Source organism: Pagrus pagrus (genome assembly GCF_965226575.1).
Source record: "Pagrus pagrus genome assembly, chromosome: 5".
Lineage (NCBI taxonomy): Eukaryota > Metazoa > Chordata > Actinopteri > Spariformes > Sparidae > Pagrus > Pagrus pagrus.
Genome location: NC_140189.1, coordinates 23,179,784 through 23,205,250, shown reverse-complemented (window position 1 = coordinate 23,205,250; position 25,467 = coordinate 23,179,784). Strand labels below are relative to the sequence as shown.

The 25,467-nt window shown below is 43.1% G+C and overlaps 2 protein-coding genes across 4 annotated transcripts in view; one reads left to right on the top strand and one right to left on the bottom strand.

The window, feature by feature from the left end:
• The window catches only part of spock1 (SPARC (osteonectin), cwcv and kazal like domains proteoglycan 1), a 122,362-nt gene extending 118,835 nt beyond the window's left edge, over positions 1–3,527 (top strand). For all 3 annotated transcript variants that reach the window (XM_084353319.1, XM_084353318.1, XM_084353317.1), the window contains exons 11-12: positions 551–688; positions 2,125–3,527. In XM_084353319.1, coding sequence (XP_084209445.1) covers positions 551–688; positions 2,125–2,321 — 335 coding nt within the window. In that variant the 3' untranslated portion in view covers positions 2,322–3,527. The remainder of the gene's footprint in view (positions 1–550; positions 689–2,124) is intronic.
• A 4,609-nt stretch (positions 3,528–8,136) lies between these two features.
• Positions 8,137–21,566, bottom strand: bicc2 (bicaudal C homolog 2). The gene is made up of 19 exons (XM_084352796.1): positions 21,247–21,566; positions 19,116–19,162; positions 18,688–18,757; positions 18,479–18,558; positions 18,085–18,246; positions 17,941–17,994; positions 16,384–16,599; positions 16,028–16,279; positions 15,707–15,838; positions 15,215–15,404; positions 14,065–14,198; positions 13,781–13,977; positions 13,207–13,312; positions 12,201–12,240; positions 10,621–10,784; positions 9,614–9,824; positions 9,129–9,298; positions 8,820–8,919; positions 8,137–8,704 (listed from the first exon to the last, which is right to left on the bottom strand). Exons 1-19 carry the CDS (start codon positions 21,506–21,508, stop codon positions 8,574–8,576), a joined length of 2,718 nt encoding a protein of 905 aa, XP_084208922.1. The 5' UTR covers positions 21,509–21,566; the 3' UTR covers positions 8,137–8,573.
• Positions 21,567–25,467: the final 3,901 nt, after the last annotated feature.

Sequence of the window (25,467 nt, the reverse complement as noted above, 5' to 3'; positions counted from 1 at the left end):
CCCTTTATACTTTGAAACATAACTAAATATTCCATTAACTAGCCTCATACAGATACTGCTGTCTACAAACACATCCTACCCCCTTCCCATGAGTGCCATTGTTGTGTGTCTTCAAAAGGATCTACCCTGACTTCTTCATGAACTCAGGAAACAGAACGCGGCAGTCAACATCACAAGGTCTTTACTTGAAGAGGTTGGAGGCAGGCATACATATAAAATTATTTCTCAGGTGCAATATAAACAGAGGCAAGCCATTAAAACTCAGGCTTTAATTGCAATGCTTGAAGGAAATAGGTTCACCCAAAAAAGAATATTCAGTCCACAAAACATTTCTGCAGCTTCACAACCAAAAACTGTTGCAGCATTCTCCTGCACAACTGAAGTAGATGAGGACTTAATTTATGTCCAACACAACCCAAAAAACTTCAACAAGATTGGGTGCCGGTGTTGCGAGGACTTCTTCTCCGCCTTCTGTGCTGCTGGTTTGCTCCGACCCCTGTTGCCACCCTCTGTACAGGCTGACCCATGACACCTCTCTCTTCCTCTTCAGGCTCTTACATCCCTCGTTGTACTGAGGAGGGCTACTTCAAACCGACCCAGTGTCACGGCAGCACCGGCCAGTGTTGGTGTGTGGACAAATATGGCAACGAGATCGCTGGCTCCAGAAAACAAGGCAACCCAAACTGCGGTAAGACCACAGCCAACATGCAGACACCCACAAGTTCACTTCCAGCTAAACAAGAGGTTTGTTGTGTTGTGTTTGCCTTATTGGCTTCCATTTGTCTGGCTGTCTCTCAGAGTTAGTGCTTTGATCCAAGTGGACTGCTGTACGTCCACCTTCTCCGTTTGTAATCTGGTGCTGCTACACACAAGAGAGACTGCAGTGCTTCTCTTTGAAACACAACGTACCACTGAAACATTCTAACTATGTTCTGTTTCTTTTCTCAATATCTCTCCGAGTCTCTTTTTATCCTTACCGGTATCTATGCATCAGTGATCATTTAGAAAATAGATGACATTAGGCATGCCACTGGAGCCAGTCTGGCTGGTTTACTATCAGTCATACGTCTGATTCTATCCGCCTCTGACATTCTGCTCATGTACCTTTGATAAAACACCAGTGCCTTGCAAGTCAAGTAGAAAAATCCATCACGCTTGTCAGCAGCGAGCGGCGTCAAAAGATTTGTTATAAACATGAATTTGCAGCAGTGGCTGAGTTGCACGTTTCGGCTGAGAGTGAACACCTGACCTGCCGGTTTGTGTTTGCATCGAAGAAGAGGCATTTAGAAAAAATGTATGTAATTGAGTGCTTTTGTGTGTCAAAGACACAGTTAACAAACCAGCAGTGGAAATTCAAAGGAAACGGTCAAAAAGCCAATAGAAGCACTTTGCTGAAAATCAATGGCCGTGGGATTTGACTGGGAAAAAAGAACAATAATTAGCAAGAAAGAATCCAGGCAGACATACTGATTACCAATCAAACAGCCAACTCACTGTCACAGATTACAGCTCACTCGAATGCCAGTCTAGTCCAAAGCCAGTAATTGCAGCTTCCAATATTGATGAGGTGTCTCTCTGGTCATCACACACTCACACACACTCACACACACACACTCTGCTGCAGCAGTCCTTTGTCTCCGGTCTAGCAAGCTCATCTAACTCTGGCTGAGTGGCCTCGGGCTCGAGCAGCCTGGAGTTTCTCCCATTCGGCCTTGCATAGAACAAACAAGTAGGAATGCAGCAGCTCTCCGCTCAATAGCCCAAACACAAGGACACCAAACACATTTTAACACTGTAAGCGCCAACCAGACTGCATTTGTATCCAGGTGTAAATGGGATGTTTAGAACTGAACTCGGGAGGATTTTAAGGTCCCAGCTCTGCAAAATGCTGGAGGCAGCAGTTGAGATAATGACTCCTGTTCACACTGTAGCTATACTGGACAACACTGGTGTCAAAAACATTTATTCAACCTCAAAATGTTTGCAGGTGTAATTTGATGTTACTGAGCTCAGCCAGACACAACTGAAGCTGGCAAGTCACCAGCAGCACTTACCTACCGAGAGACGGCGGCCATCTTACTGCGTTTCTAATCTGTTTGTTTGTGTTTGTGCGTCTCATCTCAGATGAGGACCAGGAGACATCAGGGGATTTTGGCAGCGGCGGTGCAGTTATTCTCCTCGACGACCAGGAGGAGGAGCCATCACAGAGCGGGCGGAGCCGGCAGAAGAAGAGACGGGGCCGGATTCACCCCCGAGGAGCCATCGAAGACGACGAGGACGAGGAAGACGACAAGGATGACGAGATCGGCTACGTTTGGTAGCTCCGCTCCATTTAAACCTGCCATCAGCCGACCAGGAAACTCCGTTAACTCAGCACAGATCTGAAGCCATTCCGATGTCTCCTCCTCCAGTTACCTTGGCAGCAGTTCATCTTTTGGCTCCTGAACTTGCTCCTGTAATCCCTGTCCTTTAACCACATCTCTCTGTTCAGTGAGCCTCATCCGACCTCTTCCTTTTCAAGTGTTTCGCTCTTTCCTCAGACAGAAAACAGAGAGCCTATTAGATTTCAACAACAACCGTCAGGACCCTGTCAAGCTGTCCACCTTCTGCTTCTACTTTCCCCCCAAACCTGCAATCTTTAACCTCTTCTAACATAAACCCACTTCTCTATCTCCTTCGTTATCTTATTCTGTCCCTCTCTGCTTTCTCTGTATGTCCATGTCAGAGCCTCTGGTCAGTCTGTGAGTCCAGATACATCAGCTGATGTTCTGGATGTAAATATGTTCCCTCCAGGGAGGCCAGATTGTGGATTACCTTCCCTGTACTTCCATCAGCGGTTCATTCTCATGTTCTGTGTTCCACCGTCGGGCTCCTTCCAGTGTTCAAAGATGTTTCCACGACACGCTCCCAGGCTCAGAGATGCCCCCACTCTCTGTTACTTCATGGAGGATTGTAAATTATTTAATCGTTGATCTTGAATGTCCCAGAAAGCCCAGGAAACAATGAGATTAATGATGTATTGTCGTTGTTGTTGCATGTTTCTCATCGTGTTTCTGTAAAAGAGAGATTTACCTGGCCAGGTCTAGCTCTATGCATCTCAAACAGAAAGTGATGCCTATTTGGCTGCTACAATACTTTGTTGCTATGTTGATGCTGTCTAGTGTCTTTTTGGTTCTTCTCCCAATCTCAGGAGGTAGGAAGTTGCATTGCAGAGCGATAGCAGTGTAGAAGAGCGAACTGCAATGCCTACAGTCCAAATCTGCGGCGTCTCAGCCAGCTATGCTTTTACTAATTGGTCATTGCTGAGGCTGTTTGACTGTGCAAGGACACTAGAGGAAGAAACTGCTCCTGAGCTGGGAGGACACATGAAGTCGGGCGAGCAGAGAAGAGGCTCTGTTCTGCCTCCCAACATTGGATATGTTCAGTGATTTAAAAATTGAAATCTTCACCATGTCAACCAAGTGAACTTTTATTTGTAACTTTGAAAATTTAAGTAAAGTGGCACTTTGGGTGTCTTTTGAACCTTACAGGTCTGTGTCCATGTGTCTGTTGTTCTCCTGATGTGCCATTCTCAGCGACACATTTCATCGTATTTCACCAAATCATGATGAAATAAAAACACATCCCTTTCCTCACTGTGAAACCACAAGCACATTTATGTGGGCTTCTCATGCTTCTTTTGGTTTGATTTTTTCTCCGAGGCTCAGATTTCTCTGCAGTAGAAACAATCAGAGCCCTCCATCAATTCTGACCTTTTCCAACCTTGAGAAAGCAGCCTCCCCTGTTAGAAGCAGACATAAATGGAAGCGGCAGAAAATACTCTTATCACTCGCCTCTGAGAGAGGAGAACCACAAAGCCAGCAGTGCCCAAAAGAACATAAAAGCTTAATGAGTGTTTTTGTAATATCACTGGCTAATGGGACAGCTGACCCCACTGGCTTGAAACAGCCCGCTCAGCACTTTGAAAACACATTGTACCAACAATCGGAGGCTAAAAGGACAACCGAATCTTCTGGCTTGAAACAGCGTATTCAGCAGTTCACAACACACTCTGTCAGATACAATAGACAATGGGCTTAACTATGTGCATCAAATTATGCCAGAAGCTATGGAGGGTGTATAATCACCCAATTCTGGGACCATGGCGAGTGCAGCGTCTTCTGTCATCAGGCTACATGACAGAAACTGTGAAAGAAAATATGTTTCATTTGTTCGTCCTTCATCGCATGCAGTGTATGCTGCTTTTTTCTTTTCCTCACCATGCGTGAATAATGGGCCCCTTTCACTGGAGCTGCCCCTGCTAACAGCATGTTACACGTCTCTTTATCCTTTCTTTTTGGTAAGTAAACTGTGGCAACCAGTGACTGCATAACATGTGGACAGCCTTAACCGGTCTGAAAAGTGAAACCAATGCAGAAATACCTTAACTGCCAGCACGGGGCGACCTCACTGGTTTCAAAAATAAGTCTGATCTTAAGTAAGGTTATGAAAAAATAACCCTACTTCTTACTCAATTTATTACCTCAGAACAGTTTCCTAATGAGTTTATGGTCTCAATCACTAGTTTAGAGTCTTTTTCAATACAGCATGAAGCTTACTTTGTAAATTATGGTCACATTTAGAGTAAAATAGATGATGAATCAGCATATGCTTTAGGGTGTACTGACATTGAAATTGACAAGTTGCTGCCCTCGGGTTCTCAGTCAGATCAAGTCAGGATATCCTCCCCTGTTTCCCATTCTGGTCACACAAAAAAACAAGATGGCTCCAAAAGGGTCGTTTAATAAACCAATGGGGGACGTCACAGTGGATTTACACTTGGTGGGAACACAGTATGTCAAACCTCAAAGGAAAAGTTTCTCATTTTTGGGAAACACTGACTATCTTATGTTAGCAGAAAGATTGGAAACATGGAAAGCTAACTTGACTCTGTTGAAAAGAAGCCTAGCAACAACGAAACCTACCAGAACCTGTGAAGCTCACAAATGAACACAGTTATTTGTTTACTCTTTTATTTATCCAGGCTGTTTCTCCTTTTTTCAGACTTTGTGCTAAGCTAAGCTGATGGGTAGCTTCATACTCACCATAAAGACATGAGAGTGGTGTCAGTCTCTTATGTCCCAATACTTTTTCTTTAAAAGGAATGAGGATGGGAGGCAGACCTGAAGAAGTGACCTTGAGATAGAAAGGGTGTCCAGTTCCTTTATTAATATGGTCCCAGCTCTACTTCTGTACACACATAAGATACTACTTAGAGCTATTTGCATCAACATTATCAATAAAGCAGCTAAAAATGCTACTGCACATTATCCGAGGCCATTTCTTCAGGTTGTCTACCTTTCCTTCGGTGTGACAGGCTGTGTTTATTTCCCCATTTATTTCTGCCAGTTCAGTGAAGGGAAACAAGAAATTGCACCCATAATTCACAAAAGGTATTATGGGGCTAAGAATAAGGTGGATATATTCAACTATTCACATTTTTGATGGCATTTCTTTTCTTCTTAACTTAACTTCAGCCATCAGATGGCACGACTATTACACACGAGCGCTGTCACACGCACTCTCATTGTTGTTTCTATTTCTCTTCGCTCTCCCACTCACTCTCCTGGGGTGAGTTCCATCTTCATCTCAGTGAGGGAGATGCGTGGTTGTGTTTTATCCTCGGGCCACTCCGTTCCTCTGTTTCATCTCTCTACTGGCTGCTTTTTTATTATGCACAGCTGGTTTCCCCGTCAGGTGGCTCCTCCCATCGGCCCAGGGTCTCCATGGAGACTTGCGATTGGCTTACAGTGAAGGGTTTGTGAGGGGGCAAAAGGGAGCAGCTTGATGAATTTTGCCATTTAATGAGATGTGTTGTTGTTGCTCTGAATTATTAATGTGGTCCATCACAAAAGTCCATCAAAATGCACCACATTTTTTCAGCTATCTTCTCTTCGTCAGGGTGGTGTCAGTCCATCAGTCATATGGTAATTTATGTTTCTCTTTTACATTTTTCTAATGCATTAAAAGAAAATATTGTCTTCTACGATTGAAATTATGGTAGTGTTTTTACTTGGCTGCGCATTGCATTTACAGTGATTTAACTTGTGCTGCACCTTCTTAATAATGAGCAGGTTAGACCTCTTAAATAAATAAGTCCAGGCTGCAAACGGAGTCTGCTGACTTCTTCATTTTGCACACCTACCATGTAGCTGGGCCACGCGCCAGGATTGCCACTTTCGCAGGTGAAAAGTCCAAGTGGCTCTCCAAAGTCCTCAGGGTCCTGATTGCTGCAGGTTCCTCCTGGTAGTTTTCATTCTAGCTGTGTGATCAAGGACCGGTTCAGACCCACAACCACAGGAGAGTGCAATTAACTACCTGACAGAAAAGAAATCCAGCAGTGCTCCAGAGCCCAAGGACCAGATTTGAGGATCACAGGTCTAAAGCCTGCCTATGTAATTGGCAGAGACATTGTATTAAGCAGGGATCATCTCCCCCTAATCTGTCACAACCCACCACTTCCACTCACACTCTCTCTTTCATGCTTGGCTGCCGCTGCACCAGCCGGTTTGTGGAGCCTGAACACATCAGACCCCCTCATGCCCCCCAGTGGAGGTTTCTCAGAGCAATTGTCTTGACGTGGAAACCAGCAACACTATTCCAAATGTGTAAATTTAGAGAGAGATTATAGCGTTCTCGTTAATACTCTGCCAGTGAGGTCCCTCTGATAGCACTAAATTGCTGGGTGTAGCCCTCCGCTAAATAAATTAAACAAGAAACAACTCATAAGCGGTTCCAGCGGCTTCACTCCTGGCAACACTGATAAATTAAATTGGAACTTTCAGGTGAGCAGTCGGGCGAGACCGAACCACATTAAAAGGAGTGTCACATTACCCTCACACCAATAAATGTATTCACCTATTTGGGTTTTCTAATTCATTTTCTTCCCCTTATCTGATTGTTGCTACTGTATATTTCAAAGCCAGCTCCACCTTGTCCACTGGGAGCTCTAAAGCTGTTGTCACTGTGTTTTCTCATTGAAACAAATCCATTATTTTTCATGCAACACAAATGTGACTTGAATTTCTAATCACAGTGTGTGACACCAGTGCCCTCTAGTGGTCAGATCCTGGCCGTGAGTCGATGAGCAGTTCACACTACACTCATACTTGCCAACCTTGAGAACTCAAAAACAGGGAGGATTTTGAGATCAATGCAGGGGTCTGGGGGCCGGCCTCCTGAAAAATTAAGAGTTTCAGAGACTTTGTTTTCTGCATTCTGGTGACTGCTAAAGAATGAAAATAACGAAATAATGAGGATTATTGTATGATATATAACTTAAATTTTAATCTTAATTCTCAGGAAACAATGCAGAATAAGTTGCCCCAACAGTGTGAACTTGCATGAATCTCACATTTCATTCATTCTATGACGATTAGTAGATGTTTGTAGCAGGAAAACAATCTGGCAGCGAGTGGAGAGCATGATGAGAAGATGAGCTGCAGGTGTGAGAGAGGAGGCAGCGCCAGCAATCAGGGAAGCCTCGCCCAGCCTGTGCAGAGCACCTCTGAGAACACAAAAGTACAAAACCCACAAAAACAGCCACAAGTCCCAATCATGAGATTCATCTCTTCATTTTTTGCCCCTGTCCCCGAGAGAGTCTCTTAACGCCACTGCCCTACAGCCTCTCGATGATGAGTGACATGGTGGGACCCCCGCTATGAACAGCTTGAGTATCTGAGTCTTTCTTGAGTATTTGAATATTGGCCTTAGTATTTGAATCTTGCTTGAGTATTTGAGTGTTCCCCCTCTTCATTTCTCTGTGTCTCTCACTGAATGATGAAGATGAGGCACAACAGTAGAACAGTAGACTACGCTGTACAGTGCTGGAAACAGATCACGATTACTAAAGGGGGGAAAGGTGTGAAAATTGAAAAAGGAAAAACAGGAGCCTCCCGGGAAGGGGGGGAATGTGGCAAGTATGACTACAGCTCAAAACATATGATTTGTATGTAAAACACATATACATATGTGTATATACTGTATACATAAATGATGTTGTCATTTACTGTTTTTCTCTCTCTCCCATCATTTCCTGTCAAATCTAAAAAAAAAAAAAAAAGCATAAAAGACTCGAAAAAATACACCCCAGACGGATAAACCTTGACATTTTATTCATCGTCACTATCATAGTACAATGTCTTTTTTTTTTTTGTAAATATCTATTTACAATTGCATAAATGTAGTGGTTAACATGGACACACGGTCAAAGCATAGCAGTGATAGTTTGCATAAGAAAGGCACCACAAAGGATCAGCATGTTCATGTGTGTTTCATACAGTTCGTCTCTTGTAGAATCAGAGGTTTGGAAGGAAAGGCCTCCTTGTCTTGATTTAAAGCTTTGGGGTATGGCTGTAGATAAAAAGGCACTGGAGTCAAATGCTTATGTAATGACTGCTGATCTTCAGAGCAATTTCATGCGCATCCATTTATGGTGAATAACAAGCCGATTAGACCTCTGCACTGGCAACAGCGTGACTGTGTACATGCTTAGAGGCTGAATAGCTCCACGTCGAGCAGGCTGGCGTCTCGTCTCACCAGCGGTTACTCTGAGCCGCTGATTCCAGATCCATGATTCGTGGTAGTCGACCACTAGCACCGCCCTCCAGGTAGCCGGGCCTCACTGCGGGTGTATCTGAGAGCCTCCTCTTGCTCTTGTTCAGGTCTATATGGGAAGATAAATAACTTCATCATTTTCATGAGAGGAGACAAGCACCACCTTCCCCTGTTAACAGATGGAGAAGCAGATCTGAGTCTGCACCAGGACGTCAAACTCTCACCTGAGATTGCCAATAACATCTTGCGTCTGGCTCCGAAGGTGGAGACACCCACCTCCTTCAGATCTTCATCAGACAGACTGAGGAATGTCTGGTAGTCAATCTGGACAATACAGACAGCAGTTGCATCATGATGTTCATTTATAATGCATTTTGTTTGGGGGGGGACAAGAGTGTGTGTGCTAGTTTGTCTGTGTGTTTTTCTGCAGCAGCTTCTCCCACACAGCAACTTAAAACCAACGTGTTATATGTGTGAGGGACAATAAAAATATATTTTCACATGCTGATAAAGGATTCAATGCAAGTTTCTACCTCTTGTTGTTCAAACACATCGATGTATTTGATCAGGCCAAGTGTGCTGAGCAGCTCAGGCAGGTCATCCATCATCTGGGGGGAGGGGCTCCGCTGACTGCAGGTTGATGCCCTCCTTGATGAGCACACACCTTCAAAATAGCTGCTGCTGCTGCTCAAGAAGCTCTCCGCTAGACATGGGTGGTCGAAGTTCAAAGGAAAAGGTTAAAAGTGTCTCAGTAGAGCTTAAAAACCATGAATTTATTATTTAGAACTGGATGAGGCGGCTCCCTTCATACTTAATTCCACTTGTGGTGTTGGATCTAAATATTCCCTTGTGGCCCAAAAAGCATTTTCCCCATAGACCACAATTATAAAACTGTTCACAGGACACCATGGACTGCAAACAGTATTATGATTTTTATTTTTTTTTTATCCATAGAGGCGTGTACAACGTTCCTCAAGCCGAGAAAAGCGTTTTTACTGGTGAGGTGCGTCTGACTTACAGGGTTTGTCATCTCTGCCCCTGTTCGCTGAGGATGCAAATGCAGGGAAGGAGGAGGATGAGGAGGAGAACGTACATGGGGGTGAGGAGGGGGAGGAGGAGGAAGAGGAGGAGGAGGAGGAAGAGACAGGCAGGGATGAAGAGCCACGTCTATCCCTCCAGTTCTCAGAGTTGCTCCCGTTACACACCTTCCCCGTCTGCGCAGCCCGCGACTGGAAGGATACAGAGAGACATTGTGATGTATTAAAAATTAACTGGAGTTTCTTTCATGTTCAACAGTTCGCAGCAGCAGCTTGCACTTCTGTCACCGGCCCCTTCTTTCATCTCTCTTTTTGTCAGTGCTAGAGGTCATGACAAACAAGTGATCGCAGATGCTCTTGTGTGCAGAAGGTTTCAGAGGACATAATATGCTTAGATCCAGGGATTTAACAAGAAAAGGTGATTGATCATGCTTTTAAACTAACTCATTTTCTTCCCCTCTTGGCTGACCTGTGATAGCAGTACTCTCACACTGGAAATTATCAATGCAGCGGGCATAGTGTATGCTTCCACCCACCTACCTGGATCTCAGAAGAAAATTGAACTTGTCGGAGAAATGCCTCTTGCTCTTATTAACCTAAATGTGTCGCTCCTCCATCACTGGCTACTGAGCAGTCAGAGAGAAGGAGGCTTTTTAAGAGCCGGGGAGATGAGCTGAAAGAGCTCAGGTAAACAGGTTGCTGAAGGGGGGCTGTGTTGACTGAGGCGATAGTATCAGACCCCAGGTAATTGAGCGTACAAATTGGTAGTACTTACCACACGGTGAGATAAATACTTGAAACTGTTAGAGGGCAATACCAATAAAGGAGACTGTGTTGGAGGGGACACATTAGGGGTGCTTGTTTCACCACACTGCAACACAGAACTGTGCGGCAGCTCAGAACAATTCAGAAAGGTCAGCAAAAGTATAAGTCAGGCCAGCTCAAGTTGAAATTAATGGCTACGAGTTAGCATGATGCTCATTCGTACCTGTTGCTGGCTGTTAATGGTGCTCAGGTAGGGTTTGTAGCTGCGTCGGCTGATGTTGCGCAGCTCTTTGACAGCCTCGGCTGGCATGGACTTGGAGAAGCCGAGGCCACTCCAGGTGTCTGTGGGCGTCCGGACCTCTGTGACCACAGGTTTCCTCTGCATGGCTGACGTAACACATGCAAACAAACACAGAAGGCAAATCCTGAACTGCATTAACTGACAATTTGATGCAGATCCAAATAAAGATCTGGATCAGGCGAACTTAAATATGTCTCATTTGATTTTTGATCAGTCTTGATTGAATTTGACAGGACTGTTAGGTGGAGGTATGCACTCTACTCAATCCCATTCTAGTTCTCTGTGGATCCATCACTATGAGCACGCTGTCACATTACACATAGTTACTAAATGCATAGTTGAGTTTAAAATATCACGACAGCACATGTAGTTCCAGTCTGTCCATCATGAAAACGCACTGCAGGTTTTCCACCTCTCCTCTGATATTCTGAATTTGACAAGCCGGGTTCAGGTGTTAAATAATGAATCACAAACAGTGCTTCTCCCTGCCAGCATGTGGCACACTTGATAACACTCAAATTGCTGATACTGAGACGGATACACACACTCAAATAGCAAACAGGTGACCCTGGGCTACTTTTGGCGCTGGAACAGGATCAATGTGTGTATGTGTGATAAAAACTGTAGCAGCACTCCAAAGAGTGTGATATCAATAAGATTATAAGAAGTGGGTTGTCGTTTCTGTGCCTATGTGTGTGTTTTTTGTGAGTAAACGTCCCATTCATATACTGGCATATGGGTGTCTTAATGACTGTGAGGCAGATGGCCCATTCAAACTGCTAATTCATAATCCCATAAAGCAACACTGAGGGAATTTAGTACCATTTGGCTGCAGATCTTCCCAGTATCTCTCATTCTGCATGATGGATGAGGCTCGGTTTCCTGTGTTTGTGCGTGTGAGGGTGCACACACAACTGTGTCTGGCTGCACGGGTTGGTTGTCTGCATTGTGTATCAGCCCCGTGTGGATTAAGTGGGAGTGCCAGTGCTACTCTATTATAACGCTGGCACAGTGCGGCCCATAAACAGGTCCCCTTCATCGGTCGCCTTGGCAGTGAGCGGCACCGAAATGGGCCCCCTCTCTCCCTGCGTCTGCTCAGGATATTAATGTGTTCCCTCCATAACGTGCTTGAATAAACCAAAAAGGGTACTTCATCCTGGATAATCATATGGCAGCAAATCATGTTTTAACAACAATATGACCAAAACTTGATTCTCCCTTGATTCCCTTGATTTAGTGTTGTATGAGGAGCTGAGTTAAAGTACGTGCTCCAAAAACAACAGCTTGGTTGTATCTAAGTGGCTGCTGAGCTATTGATGAGCAAAACGACAATATACAATAACAATTTTGGAGCAAAATATGTTTTTAATATATTTATCTGCAGCATACAGCAACTATAGGTCAATAAAAAGAAAATGCTTGCTTAGCAGTGCCATAATTGCTGCTGCAGAAGCCTTTGCAAAAATCCTGAACCAGAATATTAAACATTTAGGAGCACTAACCTCTGCTTGCCAGGAGTTTCTTCTTCTCGTAGTCATAATCCTACATAGCACAAACAGGAAATAGAGTGGGTAAATAATGCATGAAATTGATTTATTTTTTTCTCTCTGGCTACTGAGGACAGGCAGGGAGTGTGTAACTCTTCCTGCTGCCTTTGTGGAGTTAAACTTGTTAATCCTCCGTTCAGTAACCTTTGAGAATGAGAGCTGACAAATAAGAAAAACACAAAAATCGATTCTCAAAATCAGATTGCATCGGGGTCAGGACTGTGGAAATAAATAGGTTACACAACACCATAAATAAAATGTGATCTTGCGTTTGATGTACAGAATTTGAAGGTGTTGAATCTTGCCTCCTCTTTATCTTGCTCTCTGAAACAAAACCGTACCTACAGCATCCTGAGTCTTTCAGACATTAAAGGAAAGGTTCACCAAAAAATAAAAGAAATAACTTATCTAGGGGAGAACAGGGTAAATTGAGCCAGTAGTTAAATTTAGCCACCCCCTGTATCGGGTAGCCATAAACAAAAGTAGTCATGTGATCACAGATGAATGAAGTGTACTTCACATTACTCAATTAGTAAAAAAAAAACTACATAAAATGGCTCCATACAGCTCGTCTCCAGAAGTCCCAGGATCCCAAATTGGTTTGAGAAGATGTTATTTACACCCTTTTCAATGCTGAAATCTTAACTTTACAGTAGCTGCTAAGCTAAAAGCATTAGCGTGAACCCTCTCTGGAGTGAGTGAATGAGCTCCAACTCTTCTTTCAAATCAATGTGGGAATCCAGAGTCATGGATCACAGAGGATGAGCTGTATGGATCAATGTTTCGTTTTGTTTTGTTTTTCGGTCCCCATCTACTTCAGTTGTTTAGGTTTAAAGTAGATAATGACTGAATTTTCATTTTTGGTGAACTTATCCTTTAACTGTCTTTTCACTGAGATTTAGTGAAAGAGCCAAATAAAGCTAAAAAGATGAAGCAGTGAATCATTCCTGTTTTTCCTCACCTCAGCCTTGGATGAGTCAGTGCGAACATCCTGAGCCTGCATCACCTCCCTCCTCAGGCTGTTCCTCCGCTCACTCCTCCCTCCCTCAAACTCTGCGTTCAGCCCTCTGGCGCACACACATATACACACACACCACACACACACATATATATACACAGATGGACAGACAAGGTTAAACTTTGAGGGCTGTGTGCAACATTTAAGAGCATATGAACTCCAGAACCCCAGAGCAAAAGGAGCAATAAGATGGTAAGATTTCAAAGACAGTGTCATGATGCTATATATTTATGGATCTCATTAAGAGAGAGCTGCTACAAACTGTCCTCTAACTGCTTTTTTTGGTGGTATTTGTAGATCTTCAGCAGGTGTATGTGTGAATCACGCTGCTTACAGTCATTGTGAGGACACATTTTCCATCTAGGGACAAATCCTCAGTCCCTACAAGGTCACCCAGTTATTTTTTTAGGTATGATTCATCTTTTATGGTTTATGGTAGAATCACACTTTGGTTAAGTCATCGGGGAATTATTATAAACCAACACAACCGTACTTGTTTGTATCTGTGAACGCTCACCTGTACGTCAGTGCCTGCCCCGTTGAATGGCGTCTTCCCTGGATGAAAACCTTGGTGATTTCAGGACCCTGGAGGCTCCCCCTCCGACCCATCAAACTAAACCTGCTGACCGCATCACACACCTCAGACGATGACATCACCACAACCTTAGAGCTCTCATCCTCCGATTGGCCGGACAGGTCCTCATTTTCTAGGATCTGAAGGAAAGGAGGGCATTCAGTGCTCAGTTTTGTTTTCGACTGAGGTTTATCTATCAAGGAGGAATCATAAACAGTAACAAAAACCTTCTCCAGTGGCCGGCTCTCTGTTCCCTTCAGTCCTGTCCTCCCCTCGTCAGAAGGAGGGCTGAGACCTGGTGGAGGGGACGGGCGGTGCTTAGTACCAGTCAGCACCTCAGGAGTGGGAGCAGGAACAGAGCCTGATCAACAGAGGGGTAGTGAATGGAAAATAGGAATGATGAGCAGCACCTGTCTTCTACTTATAATTTGAGCTACATCCTGTTGATACTTTAGTTTATTTCTACTGTGTTCCTGTTGATGATAAAGCACACATTTTAAATAGTTTAAATATCAATATTTTAATTTGAAGCACAAGAGTTTGGGATCAGAAGTGTGGTACTCCCAGATCAATCCTCACACCACTAGTAGAAGGTCATATTAGTTTGTACGACTGAATAAAATAGAAAAATATATGTGAAAAATATTAAATAAATAAATAGATACATTTAAAAAAAATTGAAATTGCCCCCCACAGTTTCACTGTGATCCTACCCTCTCCCTGAAGTTACAGAAACAAGTGATAGGGGGCCGAAATGGCCGAGACAGAGACCCTTCACCCTATTATAAGACACTTTAACATCAAAATGATTTCGAAGCATTTATTTTAAGGTAAAAAAGTTACATAATGTTGCTTTAAGTTGCTACAAGAAACTTTCATTTTATGTATTCTGGTGGCTCCTGTGGACAAAAGCAGTACGAGCAGCTGCCTTGTGTCTAAAGATTTTGATCTTTCTAGTGTATTTATTGTGTGAAGTGAAAGAAATATAAAGCATATTTTTAATACTATTTTTCTTTTTTAAACACAGCTGTTTGCAGGATGAATTGAGATGAGGTAATTTATCTTTTTGTGGCTATGTCAGATTAAAAACTGTAAAATGACGGCGGCGAAAGAAAAACAAACGTTGTGTTGGTGCCGTAACACCAGACTATAGACCAGTGTCTTTCTTCAAAAAAGTTGTAATTTTATGACTTATCCAACCTGGATAGGTCGGAGTCTGTTTTTTTTTTTTCATATAGAGGCACCAGTAAGTAAGTTTACATTTAAGTAAAAATAAAATACTTTACTGCAGCGTATTTGCTTCATACTGGCTTTAAGCTTCCATGAAATTTGTTTGGAAACACACCAGCACCGATCCATATATGTGTGTTTGCTCACCCTGCTCAGAGAGACGAAGCTGCTGCAGCAACATGTTGAGCCAATAGCTGGTGAGCCCGCTGCCGGCTAACACGGGGTCAGGGGTCACATCGGTTACCTTGGCAGTCTCACAAGAATCCAACCCCAGGAGCAGACAGCGGGCCTCATAGAGACAGGAGATGTTCCTTTCCAGACCTTTTACCACCACTGACTGATAAAAACACACCAGTACAGAGTTCCACATTAGTAATCAGCACCACAGCATGCGAGACTGCAGGGGAGAGTCACCCAGAATCAAAGTGAACATTCGAGAAGAAATTCAATAGAGATTTCTTATTTAATCCAGTGTGTACTAAATAAGCAATCACACACTCTACAGCGTAGTCCTAAATTGAAAGTGAATTTAAAAAGACAGAACTAGTAGCCGACAAGACAACAAAATTACCATTTCTATTGAGATGGGAGTGATTCGAACAATAACAAAGCAGCAAAGCTACATTGGTAAAATTGTACCTTGCTGGTCTGTTTTACTTTGGGCTTGACACTAATGAAGACTCCCAGGTTTTGCATCATCTGAGCCAGTTTACAAGGATCTGCCTCGCCGTCTTCACGCATGTCAAACATCAAACACACAGGCAGACAGTCCTGGATGTGCACACAGAGACACGTGTATCACACAGAATGTGAAATAACAGCAGACAAAGAAAACTTTCTGTTATTGCAGCAGCAAAGGAAGATATCACGCAGAAACACAAGACACCAGACTGAAAAATACAACAACAAACAATCTCTCTCTCTTCATCGGCACAACTCCACCTAAACACTGCACTGTACCATGAGCTGCTGTCGAGCCAGACACACTCCGTCAGGGCTGCCCTGGATGAGAAGCGACGAAGGGCTCTGAGGAGCACTGAGGTCTGGGAGGATGATCTGGGTCTGGGTCTGGTGCATGACACTCATGAAGTGAGCTCCGTTCTGCCCCAGCAGGAAGAGATGCTGCTGGGAGGTGACATCCAGCTGGCTGCTCACCATCCCGCCTGTGACCTCTGACCCCAGCAGCAGGTCCATCAGGATGCAGGTCGCCTTCTGCAAAACAATGATGTGCACACACAACATGATCTAACCGTGATATCAAATGTGTATAAACTGTGAAATGGATCAAATGTCTCTCTTAACTGTTCGACACCGACCTTGACAGCGGCTGCGTTGCCCTGCAGGCCCCAGACGGTGCAGCAGCTCTCGTAGAAGACGGGTTGCGCCTGAGGATGAGGTGGCAAAGCCCTGAAGCTTACACTGACCCCCAAAGTCTGCACAACCTGCTGGATGAGTGGGGAGCCTGCATCTGGAAGAGTCTGGGGCACCAGGCTGACTGGGAGGTCAAAGGTCAAGGACAATGGCTGCAGGTCCTAGGGCACGGAGGATTGGATGGAAAGCAGGTTGTGTTAGGTTCACACCTAAAATTTGAGAAAGGGTGCCTGACATTTGATGCTGCAAATAGTTTCATTCACTCTATGATCTTCTCATGGTATTTTATTGTGTAACCTCTTGGTTGCAAGCAGCTTCTACAACAACCGAGTCTCTGATGTCTGTACAATCGAGCAAGTTTTGATCATTTCATTAAATTTGGTCATCTTGAACTCATCAATTAATTAATCAGGCTCCTCAAAGTTTCAGTGATTTTGTGGTTCCACTCAGCGTTTCGGGCTCCAACAGGAGTTGTAAGGTGCCCTTGTCACGTGTCTTTGTCATTTAAACAAACAGCGTTCGTTGTCACGGGGATCAACATGTGGAATTCCTCACCGGCTGACCTCAAACTGGATCCTGACTGGGATCACTGAAACTCAAACAGTTTTTAAAGAAAGATCAGTCATGCAGTCATGAATTATGCATTATTGTGTTATAGTTAGCATCTTGTATTTTTCTGTCTATATTTTCTGATTTGAATTATGATTTGTGTTCTTACTGTCTGTATTTATTGTTGACATTGTGTTTTGTTCTGTCTCTCGTGTATTTGCTGTTGAGTTTTACATGTTTTAAAGGCCTATTTAGGGACAGGCATCAGACATTGTCTTGTTTTAAATGCTGTGGTTGTCATGGTCCTGAGTTTTAGTTTTGTTATTTCCTGTTTTATGTTCAAAGCCTCTCCTTGTGTGTCACATTTTACTTCACAGTTCCTGTCTTTTCTCTTCTTCTCACCTGTTTTCTGTGTCCATGTTCATTTGCGTATTTAAGTCTGTGTTTTCCTTCACTCTTTGTTGGTTTGTCTGTGTTTTATGTCTGTACTGTTTTTTTTGTTTTTTTGTTCCTGTTTTGGATTCCTGTTTTTTAGCCAGATTTGTATCTCCTGCCTTTTGTTTTCTGTGGACCTCAGCTTTACTTAATGAAAGCCCTTCTTTTGTTTCTCACCCTGCCTGCCTCGGTGTCTCGCATTTGGGTCCTTTTTGATAAACCATAACAGTGGTTTGTCAGTGGTTTAAGCTACATACTGGTTTCTGTACAATAACTTTAAATAAATAAATAAATATGGGAAAGAGTGCGATGAAGCGGTGACGGAAAGAAGAGGGAAATAAAGAGATGTGAGGCAAAGACAGACAGCGGCTTTTTGACAAATCTACCTGTCTTCTTCTTGTCAGCCATTCTATAAATCACTCTGCTAATCGTTGTGTCTTGACAGGACTGAAGAGTTTTGAGACAAATAAAAATCTATCTCTGGCAGTCTCGGCTCAGATCATACATTGACCACTCACTCTTATCCTCCTCCTGGCTTCCTCCACTCCCTCTATGGGCCCAGCAATGGAGACCTGGTGAAAGTTGAAGAAAGGCTTTTAAATTGGGCTGTTTTCACTTCCTTCATTGTCAAAAGCTTAATTAAACGGCTGCTTTAGTGTCACCTGGTTGCTTTTCTCTCCGGTAGCGTTGTGGCGGTTGGAGTCGGGGAAATGGATGTGACAGGATGTGACCTCCATCACCTTTTTGATGTTTCCACCACCTTTCCCGATCACGTGGGAGTGCTCTGTGTAGGCCACGTCCATCTTTAGAGTCACCTTGTTCACCTGGATGAACAGTGGCATCAACTCTTCAATCATCAGTTGCATCAAATGCCAATTGAAAAGTTTAAATTATTTTTATACACATGATAGCTGCAAAGCCTTTCCCTCCTACAACTTTCACAAAAAAGATTTTCAAAACACTTTTTTCTTACAGTAGAAAACCTGTGAAAGCATGTCTTCGTCTTTTTACATAACTGTTCCGACAAATGTGAAAAATCAAGCAGCAGAGCCTCACCCGAGTTTCCAGCACTTCTAGTATCTTCTTTTTGGCTTCCAACACGTTGGCTCTCTTCCCTTCCACCTTCACATGTGGATCTAGATGGAAATTGGAGTTCAGTTTCAATAGTCGATGCTAAATCAATGTGGGAACATAGCAGATGTGCGACAGGAAAGCAGTAAAAGACAGAGCTCTGATTTTGTGAGACTACATCGAGAATGTGCCACCTTTCTTTGACTTGGCTCCGATCTTCAGCTTGGACGGCCATTTCACCTGAGTGTCAGTTTCTCTCATCACCTGCGGGAGCACCAACAATGGGAGTGAGAAACAAAGCAGGCGCCGTCATTGTATGCCAGAGAGACACACATACAGTCACAACACATTCAGACGCACGGCAGATCTCTTCGATCTCAGAATACAAGGCCGCATTTGCATTTCAAAGGCTGCAATTATCACCTCCATAAAACCAGTAATGACTGGATGCAGAGTGTGGAAGAAATGTTGAAATGGTGGCAGGGACGCTCTCGCTGATCTGTGAGCTACATTTAACCCGGAGGCTTCATGCACTACTGATTATGAGGAGAGCAGCTTTTCTTTTGTGTTTCAGATCTTTAATTGTTGAATGAAATGTTTGCTGGTGCGGTTAGTTACTTACTCTTTCAAAAAACTCCTCTCCTGTTTCACCGTCTCCATGCTTTGGAGCTGAAATACACATAAGCCCACAGAAACAGAACAGGGTAAAGACAGTAGATCTCAAAAGTCCTGCTGGGTGATCTGTCACATTCACAATATTCCCCTGTTTACAGCACAAGTGTTCAATATCGAGCATGTTTGTGAAGTCAACATTTAAATGTTGACTTGGCTGAAACAAGAGGTTGCCGGGAACATAAACAAATTTAAAAGGCCATCGCTCCACGGTGACATTTACAGGGTAAGGGGGGGACGCAGGAACGCCCTCAGCCCCCTTCATCACTACGGGTTACGCTGGCCGGAGCTGAGGAATGGGAAGAGAACAGTATGGGGTGGAGAGAGAAGGTGGCGGCTGGGAGGGGGGAACCACAAATTAGCCTAGAGACAGCTAATCACATCAATGGCATTTGCTGACGTAAAGACCTCCCACTCGACCCAAAAATTAAGTTAACTTTACGCAACGGAAATATATTTTACATGTATGTTGAGCTGATATATTAACATTTGATGTTTTTTCATTATTTGTGTCAATGACATAGTGTCATGACAGTATTTTCACCTTGTAATTACATACTACCAGTGTAGTGGTAACATTTAGGGTTAGGGTTAGTTAAATAGTACATATATTCACATGATTGTGTACTAGGGGTCAAGTGATTATCGGCCTGGCAGGTTATTAGATCAGATATTCTGTATTTTGCTGATTATTGGTTTGTTTGTTTTTTATGTAAAAATGTGCTACTTTGGCTCTGATGCAGCAATCTGCAAAGTAACTAGTCACTAAAATGATCAAATGAATGTAGTTGAGTAAAAGTACATATTCTGCCTCCAAAATGTAGTGGAAGTGGAAGTGTAAAGTAGCAGAAAATGGAAATACTCAAGTAAAGTACGAGTACTTTAAAATTGTAAGTGCAGTACTTGAGTAAACATACTTAGATACATTCCATCCCTCATACTACACTGACATGAAAAGGTATATATAAGAAGAACTATACATATTTAATTATGTACTAACAATGTATTACTGAAAAAATATGACAAATATATAGAGACTGAAAAAATATACCAATTATTATTAACCATTTTTCATATATTGTAAGAAAGAAAGTATGAACACATTTTATGTAGTTATCTGTGCGTTTTAAGTGATATATTTTTAATACATATCAGTATATATTACAAATGTATTATCAATGCATTATGTACATTCATTATATCTTGTAATATATTCTTGAAGCAAAATGGCAATATATTGGCATGTATTGTCAAATATATAACATGTATGTATGTATTTTTACCTCCACCATTGAGTTTGTTTGTTAGTTGGTGTGTCAGCAGGATAACACAAAGATTACTGAACGGATTTCCGTGAAACTTGGATGGAGGATGGGTCTCAGCTCAGAATAGACCCCATTATCTTTTGATTCAGATCTAGGAATCTTTTCTCACTTCCATGTTTGTTAATTTCTCAGGGAATAATGCATGGATCCTGATGAAAAAAGTCAGGCGTATTTAGGTGACTGGTATCTATGAGTGAGTACAACAGTGCTATTCTATTTAATATATCACCTTACATTTTTCAGTATATGGTTTAACAACTGTAAATCAAGTGGGAACGTGTTAAGAGCGAGCCCCTCCCAGCCTATCAGAGTGAAGTCTGACAGATTATCACCTAAAGCGATGAGATACAATATTTACTGCCTGGCCAAGGCTGCTTAAACAGTCCCACCTGCAAACACACACATTAAAACAACCCACAGTTATCAGAGCTGAGTTTACTCCCATCAAGAGTCTGTGTGAGGACAAACAGACAAACATCAGCCTCGACCTGCAGCAGACAGTTTCCTCAGTAACAGGGGAGGCATTTGTCATAAACCTGCCAGGCAGTGATAACCAACAAGGCAGCTGCCTCTGCTTCAATGATAGGAATGATAATAGCATAAATCATGGTGATACAGCAACATGAGTTTAATGGATGGCACTCATACTGATGCTGAGGCCCTGACAGATGCACAGGGTCAGGTAGATAACAGAGGAAGAGCACACTTCAAAAACAGGCTCACTTTCAGGTCCAGGCAACATCTCAGCTCACTCACCATACAACATGTTCTCCAGCTTCTTCCTGTCAATCCTGAACCTCTCCTCCACCCACTCCGGGTCCAAACTCTGCCCTCTTCCATTCTCCTGCCCTCCTTCCTCCTCTTCATCCTCTTCTGTTTTCTCCTCTCTGTCGTGTTGGGCCTCGCTGGGCTCAGGCTTTGCTGCTGAGCCGGGTTCTACGCTACTTTCCAAGTCAGGCTGCTGGGGTGCTACAGTGGCCGGGAGCGGAGAGCTCTCCTCTGTGGTGGTGGTGGCCATAGCAGGACTGAGCCCTCGTCAGTGTTTGTGTGAGGATGTGTGCATGTGTGTGACCAAGGAGACCGGCCGGGGGAGAGAATAGGGGAGAGAAGGGGCGAGAAACACCCCCTGTGCCTTTTCTTTAAATCCCCCCGCCCCCTTCACTTAATTTAGCAAACAAATCTAAACTCTCTCTCTCGCCCTCTCTCTCCTACTCTCTTTCTTCAAACTGTTTGAGGCTTGAAGGATTTGCTGCCATGGCCTGGCACTGCACACATGTGCAAGGAGGGAGAGTCACTTCTTTACTATTAACACCGGCCAGCATCTGAGGAGCTCCAGACAGACAAACAACTTCTACAACTTTGCCCGAGGCTCACTCTGCTTTGAACAAATCCTCTGTAATCCTCACTTCAACGTCCACAGATGAAGCGGATAGATAGCCAAGGCCCGTGATAAGACCAGATACACATCTCACACACAAAACACACACATATCCCGAAAACCCTGACACCCTCACAGCAGCAGACACAGCTAACAAAATAAACAGGTCATCCAGTTGGGTTCCACCGCACGTCTGTCCGTGTCTGCCCTCCCTCCCCTTCCCCTGAATGAGAAGAAGAACGAGAGCTTGAGATTCCAGAGGCCGGGGTGGAGGGAGTGGAGGGAGTGGAGGGGTGCACTGCTGCAGTGAGTGTGCGGTGTGTGAAGGGGGAGCGCGCAACAACAGTCGGGATTAAACAAAAACCTCCAATCAGTGGTGGAAGAGGCATATCCTTTAGATACTACTGGTGATAAGGGTAAATGTTTTAAGATTAACAGAACTGATAACACCATGAAACTTCCCCAGTTGATTACTTGCATCTACTTATCGCTGTTTATCACTCCGTGAATCAGAAAATACTGTCAACGGCTATGAAAATCCTTTTGCGGCATGTTTTTAGGAATAAAATCACGATGTAGGCGATATATGAACAAACCGCTCTGTATAAACCTCCAGAATATAGATAGGAATAACACTGAAAAGTTTGGTGGGTAAGTGCCACTGAGGTGCAGATTTGAGTGGAGTATGAGGGAAAAAAACTCTTTTTTAGAGCCATTAAAGCAACATTCTGTGGAAATTGGCATTTGTGTGTGATTTGGTGGCACCTACAGTTTCTGAGTGCAACACCACTGTCGTAAATACAAATCGACAAATTCAAGTAATCCGTTATTTAGTTAGTTTTTCCTAAAAGTGATCTGTTACTGGGAAAAATTGCTGCCATCCACTGCGCCTGTGGAGAGCTTTCTAGCCTTGGAAGTCTTGTCCTTGTCCCCAAGAGGAACTGTTTTCATTGAAACAGCTATGCTTTATACTGTACGCCTCTGCAACAGTTCCCTGTCAGATTGTTCGCAAAACAAAGAGCTGTAAATGTTATATTGCGTCTGTCATACCTATGACTAGGCTGCAGATTTACTGATTGTGGGGCATAAGGCTACAAAATGATGGTAGAGACAATATATTCAAAGGTACATGTAGAGCTGGCTACACGCGCTGGACAATGTAGCTGACATGCGCAAAGAAATGCAGAGGGGTTTTACCGTAACGCGTTACTTTTCTCAGTAGATAGCGCAGTAATGTAAGTTATTTTTTAATGGCAGCATTCTTGTAACGTAATGAGTTACTTTTAAAAGTAACGTTACCTAACACTGATTACAAGACACTGTACCATCAAAATGATTTTAAAGCTTCTATTTAAAGGTTTTCAAAAAAAGTTACATAATGTTGCTTTAAAGTAGCGGAAGTAAAAGTAGTATTCTGCAGAAAAATGCCCCCGATGGCTCATACAGTTTTATAAATTACATTCTTAGATTAGATTCTTAAGCATTTCGCTGTTGTAGCTAGTCGATCTGTAACTCGTTTTAATGACTTAAATGAATAAATTAAAATGCAAAAATCCAAATAATTTTAGGCGGTGCTGGGAGACTCATTAACTCAGTAAAACCCGGCTCAGGTGGACAGTTTTTTCCTGATTTGTGTGCTGCAGGACTTTCAGGAGCCTAAACTAGGTTTAAATTGCAACAGGAGTGTGAAGAAAATGCTTTTATCTTTTCAGTATGAAATTACAATTCTACACCACCCTGCCTTTAAATATTGGCTCGTGTGTATATATTAGAGATACAGGCTGCATAAATAGAGAACTGTGTTTTTAAAACGCTGTTTTAAAACCAGTGCACACACCAAAACATTGTCGCAATGCTCAAATATAAATACCTGAAAAGAAAAATATTGAATACGCTAATCAATAATTTGTAGACATTCAGCTCACAGAGAGAAGTGGTATTTTATTTTCAAATGAGGTTTCTGCATAGTCATGAATAACACAGCGACCACGGGGCTTTATGATGGAGTCTGATCAAACATTCAACAATATTTTGACATTAATTCCCGCACTTCTTGCTCCTGTGGCACTTCTCTCTTCTCACTGAATTTCTCTGAGGACACATCTGTCTGTTACATCCAGTGAGGTTTCTGAGGATCAGAGGGCCTGCTCAGTGCTTAGTGTAAAAGTATAGTTGGCTGTGAAGTGTTGTAGTGAAGAAGGAGGCTGGTACTGATCCATCTTTCTATCTAGATGAATGAAAGATTCCCTCATAGGGTCAAGGGTTGACTTCGTAAACTGTCCAGCACCCATCAGTCACTCCGCAGGACGGTTTGGCTTTTCTTTCCTCTGCCCGCGGGTCAAACAGTGACGCACGCCTCCGACTCTTCCTGGAAACACACAGTCTTCCAGTCAGACGGGGGTTTAACAGGGGGGCTGGAGGGAGGAGATCTGCAGTTGTGAAGTCAGATTAAACCTGGAATAATTCACTCCTTGACCAGTTTCCATGGTGACACAGTCATCATGTCTTTCACTTACCATCCTCCTTGGGCGAATAAGTCTAGCCTGCAGTAGTTTGTAATGCTAGCAAGATCTCTGCACTGCCAAATAATGTTTGTTGATTCGCCCGGGGCCAAATTTGTCTGGGCAATATGGAAAACACAGAGTCGAGCTGGAAACAGAGTCCCACCGGGGCTGACTAATTGAGCAGTTTGTTTTCACTCGTGTTTCAGTCTGTACTCCAGTTCTGAAGTTTGGGGAAATTTAAAGCTGGGAGGGGACTTAATCCGTGCTAAGCAATATTTGAAATCTTATTTCTCCCCTGTCACTGGAGTTTATGACTTTCTGGTTGCCTGCTCATTCACAACCGAATGCCTGGCACTGGATTCAAACATGGTTATGGAGCTGGGTAACTAAGTACATGTACTCAAGTATCCCACTTAAGAACAATTAAGGTACTTTAACTTCAGCATTTTCATTGAATGCTACTCTATACTTCATATTCGCCACATTTATCTGACAGCTGCTTTTCATTTTAAGATTTAATATAAAAACTACTGCTGAATGGTTTGGCACTGCCTGTTATAAAAGCTATATTCAGTTCATTCGGATGGTTGAGAGGGCCACTATATCATTTTAAATGGTTTTTCATGCTTTATGTTGTAGAAGGTCCTTCTTACAATAGATGTAAGTATGAAGTGTAGTATTTTTACATAAAAGGCTGTAAAATGGTACAAGGGCAGAAAGAAGTACTTCATTTTTTAACTATGTTAGAAAGGCCATTATTGAAGGTAAAGAAGAAAAACATCAGTATAACAGGTGAGTCTAAACTTTTAAATGGTGCTATGCGACAAGCCCATAAAATACAACACATTGTTAAAGATTAAACAAGTGGTTTCGAACCACTTTAGCTCGTGACCCCACACTGAAAAGCATTGTCTTGTCATGTTTCAGATGTCTTTAGAAGAATCTGCACACTTGAATATGTGGCAGGTGCATCGGAGGAAAGCACAATTTGAATACAAATGAGAAAACTCCCACACACTGTCTCACTCATGTCGTAAGTTAATGAATATCCAGGAGTGAGAGAGACAGAGAGTGGATGAGTTGTCAGCCGTTACA